Below are 4335 nucleotides of genomic sequence, written 5' to 3' on the forward strand. Positions count from 1 at the left end.
TATAATTCAGGAATCCAAAGAGCTCTAGCAGGTGGCTAGAAGTGCCCCCACCCACCCACCAGGAACTTAATGCAGATTAACTATTCACCCATACACATTAGGCTTCATTGTGGCAATTTTTAAACAAAATTTGTTTAGTTGTTTCTCTTCTGCTGCCTTCTCCCCTATTTCCTTCATCCTTTGTGCCTGACCTGTCCCAGTAGCCATGTTCAATGGAATCCACAATACTGAGACTGAATAGAGATAATATGATAGATGCAGGGCCAAGAACTTTTTTATTCTCAGAATCTTTTTGTTCCTCACTCTCATGGCAATTATTTGGATTCTTTGCCATCATCAATTTATTTTTGTTACAACAGTATTATTCTGATACATCAATTCAGACTTTAAATGGTATTAGAGTCAAATTAAAATTTAGTGACCAGCAACTTTAAGTGTTTCTAAAACTACCAAGTGTACACAATACATATTTATTACATATACATATAATATACTATATAATATATAAAAACCTAATACTGAATTTTTATATTTTTGCCATTCAGATAAAAACGAGATATATAGATTTGGCCTCCATATTCCAGGAAAGGTGCAGGCCTTATCCCTCCCGTGAACCTGTCTCCCTTTTCCACATCACCAACCTCTTCTCGCTTTTTTTTTTCTTCCCTTCTTCCTTCCAAAGTCCTAGACCTCCAGACAACTGGAGAAAAACACACAACCAGAAGAATAATATGAGTGGATGGATAACAAGCGCAGTTTGCATCCATCAAAGGTCTTATTTATCTAAAGAAAAACACTGTACAGTTTCTGGAGTTCAGAACTTTTTATGATCACCCATCTTATAGGTGTCTCTAAAGGAGAAGAGCTAAAAATACTGAGACCTCCAAGACGACCTCGGAAACCCAAAACATTAAATAACCCTGAAGACTCCACATACTACTATCTACTCCATGTAAGTGGCTCCTTCTTACAATTAAACTGAAGACCAGTAGAAACTGGCTGCATTGAGCTTCCTCCGAAGAAGGCCTTGCAGCATGAAGGCCCTCCTTGGATTCTACTTCACAGATACCCCACTCAATAGCCCCTTTGTTTTCCTCTACTCCTCTTCCTCATTGTCCTGCCCTCTCTTGTAGTCCTGGACCTACACGTTGTTCTCCTAAAAACTTTTTCTGATAGTCACTTTTCTTAATTTCATTGCTGTGAATAAACTGCAATTCTTATAAAGGAAAACATTTAATTGGGGTTGGCTTACAGTTTTAGAAGTTTAGTCTGTTATCATCATGATGGGAAGCATGGCATCATGAAAGCAGATATGGTGCTGGAAAAGGAGCTGAGACTTCTACATCTTGATCTGCAGGCAACAGGAAAGAGAATGTGACAACACTGGGCATACTTCCTCCACCCCTCCTAACACTGCCACTCCTTTTGGATCAAGCATTCAAACACATGAGTCTATAGGAGCTATTCATACTCAAACCACTACATGACTTATCTGAGTTTATATACAAATATCAGCCTAGAAAGTGGAGTCCACTATGGGAAAACCCTTCAGAAAGAGACCTTCATTTAAATGAGTATGGTGTCATAAAAGTAGTGAAAGAGAAGTGAATGTTTGTTGGGCTTCTGCAAATTCCAGACCAATAGTGAGATATATTCATAACCATTGTGATAGCTGATCCTAGAACCAGCTCTTAATATTATGTTCACATCTCAGGTCAGAATTGTGAGACACAGGTGAACAACTTAGCCTTCCCATTAGAGCCATTAACTTTATTGAGATCTGGATCCATCAGTTGTTAGCATGAGCAGTCATTGGTATGACCTCTACTATGCTTCCCCTCATGCTCCTGTCCTCCTTGCACACTGCCATCACCTTGGTTTCCAAAACCAAGAGGGCTGGGCCCTTCCTTTAATACCTGGTACCTATGCCAGTTGTTCTACATTATGCCTTTTAGTTACCTGTGCATCTCCTTCTCCAGCCAAACGAGAGTACCCCCTAATTGTGACCATCAGCATTTCTCAATCAGACTATTTCAGGCTTCAAATCTCATCCTCCCCAACCTACACCAGAAAATATATCTAAACTGTAAATGTGATTATCTTTCTCCTTTGACTGGCTCAGCATGAAGTCCAGAATCCAATGTCTTCTTCACTGGACACATAGCTTCTGACCCCATGTCGACTCACAATACAAAATTGCTCAAACTTTCATAGTAATCAACATCCCCTAAGGCTCCAAAGTTGTGCCCTTTGGCCCCAGTGCTCCCTCCATTTCTAATACTTATTCAATCTACATTCTGTGCTGCTAGATAGAGGAAAAAACTTCCCTTAGAAACCCAGAGAATCTGAGAGTTCATTGGAAAAAGGCAGAAAATGAAGCTCACACTTAATTTCCCAGTTAGCTGGGTCAATGTGCCATGTTTCTGCATGATACTTCTCTCCCTCATGATGTTGCCCAGAATTCAGCCTTACAACCTCTTTTCTTTTCAGCTCCTTAGACTATGAAACTCTACTCATTATGAGTCACTTCCACACCATTCCTGACACATGCCCTAAAAATTTACTAATTGACTGCCATTTATGTATTGCCTCTTCTAGAATCCCATCTAAACAGAATCACATAGTATGCATGACATGAACTAGTCTTATAAGCTAGAAATCACTTTCCTGACTCTCCCTCTTTCTCACCTACCATAAAGATAATAAATATTATACAATAAGATTTCATACCACTATATATTATAACTTTTCAATTCTTCTACTCCCTTTAGAAGTCAACCCAAGAAGAAAAACAGAGACCAAGAAAAGACAGGTAATTATCTTTTCTAAATTATAGCACCATTTTGTTCAAATAAAACTATAAATCTTTATGTTCAAATTTAATTATAAATCACATAAATTTGGAAAATAGCATGAGCCCAACACATGTGTCTGCTAAGTGTGAAGACTATATGGAACCTATAAATTCAATATACTGGGTCAGAACTATACCAAGCATTCACTTAAAACTCAAACATGATTTGGATGCATTACATTTTTGGGACTGACTGCTTTTCTTTGCCCTTTTAATAATGGTGAATAAGCGATCAAAACACTTTAATATTCACTGATGTTCTTTCCCTTTTTATTTTATGGTCTTTTGATAAATATTAAATGTCACATTTTATACTTTTTGAGGATTGTTAGGATTGCAAGGGCTGTGGTTTTCGTAGGTTTGGCACACTTATCCTCACATGATTTACCCTTCCCTATAATATTTCAGACTTTCAATTCTTCAGTATTCTGACATTTTAATCTTTGACATTTAAGTACATCAAATGGCTTTCAGACAATGTTAGGAATGGAAGAGGGTGCTTTTGCTGAGCATAAATAGAGTTCCCTGTTACAGTGGAAGAGGGTGCTTTTGCTGAGCATAAATAGAGTTCCCTGTTACAGTGGAAGAGGGTGCTTTTGCTGAGCATGAATAGAGTTCCCTGTCACCTGGTGATACCTATCACGGAAGCCAGTTGAGGCTGTGGATGAAACATTTGAAAACGCTTTGTAGTAACTCATCAAGGCCTGTTCTCACGACAGTTATCTATGAGCCTGGTGTGAATGTGAATGTAGACTGACCAAACTAGACACTATCGTCCCTGGCAGTTTTAGAAACTACTAGTTCATGTTAAGTTAAACCTGATTTTAAAACCAGTCCAGCAACTAATGATTGAATCAAAATAAGAAATGGGGGGTTCTTTTAATTAGCAGAATGTCTTTATTTTTACATTTCAAGATTTGTTCCATATATGTGAGCATGTATGTGATGCTCTTAAGTTACAAAAAATTCTTCAAAAGAAGAAAACACTTAGCCTGTTAAGTCAAGTGAATAGAAATCAGACTGACTGAGTAGCATATTTTTGTGTTCATTTACAATCAAGGAAAGTTATTAGGTTTAGAAGATTTCTATTATAAGGAATATTTGCCCACTCATTCCAGACACAAGGCACATAGCTCTCATGAAAAAGAATGGAAAGCACAGAAGGAACTTCAAGATCATCACATTGAGAGTAATAAGAGGTAATAATGGACAGTCTGTATCACATTCACTGATAAACTTTGAATGGAAATTCAAAATTTCTAATTTAAGCAATTTTGTTTTATGTAGTGGTAAATTAGTTAAACCACTTTACCTCTGGTGGGTCTCACATGCACTGCATCTGCCCAAGAGCTCTCTGGAGTCATGAATGAAAGACACATAAACACCAGCTAATTTTGATATGCTTTGATTAACTCCATGGCTGAGCACTTCTAAACCTCTCCACACAGCTAGCACACAGTTCCCTCCAGTATCCCTGGCTT

General features: G+C 37.9%; 1 protein-coding gene across 1 annotated transcript in view; it reads left to right on the forward strand.

Annotated features, from left to right (window-relative positions):
- Nucleotides 1-4335, forward strand: part of Myo3a (myosin IIIA) — a 216471-nt gene that overhangs the window by 198970 nt on the left and 13166 nt on the right. Inside the window, exons 31-33 of the mRNA XM_031369160.1 lie at nucleotides 846-952; nucleotides 2772-2812; nucleotides 3910-4053. Of these exons, the coding sequence (XP_031225020.1) occupies nucleotides 846-952; nucleotides 2772-2812; nucleotides 3910-4053 (292 nt within the window). The remainder of the gene's footprint in view (nucleotides 1-845; nucleotides 953-2771; nucleotides 2813-3909; nucleotides 4054-4335) is intronic.

This window comes from Mastomys coucha, unplaced genomic scaffold (assembly GCF_008632895.1).
Source record: "Mastomys coucha isolate ucsf_1 unplaced genomic scaffold, UCSF_Mcou_1 pScaffold15, whole genome shotgun sequence".
Classification (NCBI taxonomy): Eukaryota; Metazoa; Chordata; class Mammalia; order Rodentia; family Muridae; genus Mastomys; species Mastomys coucha.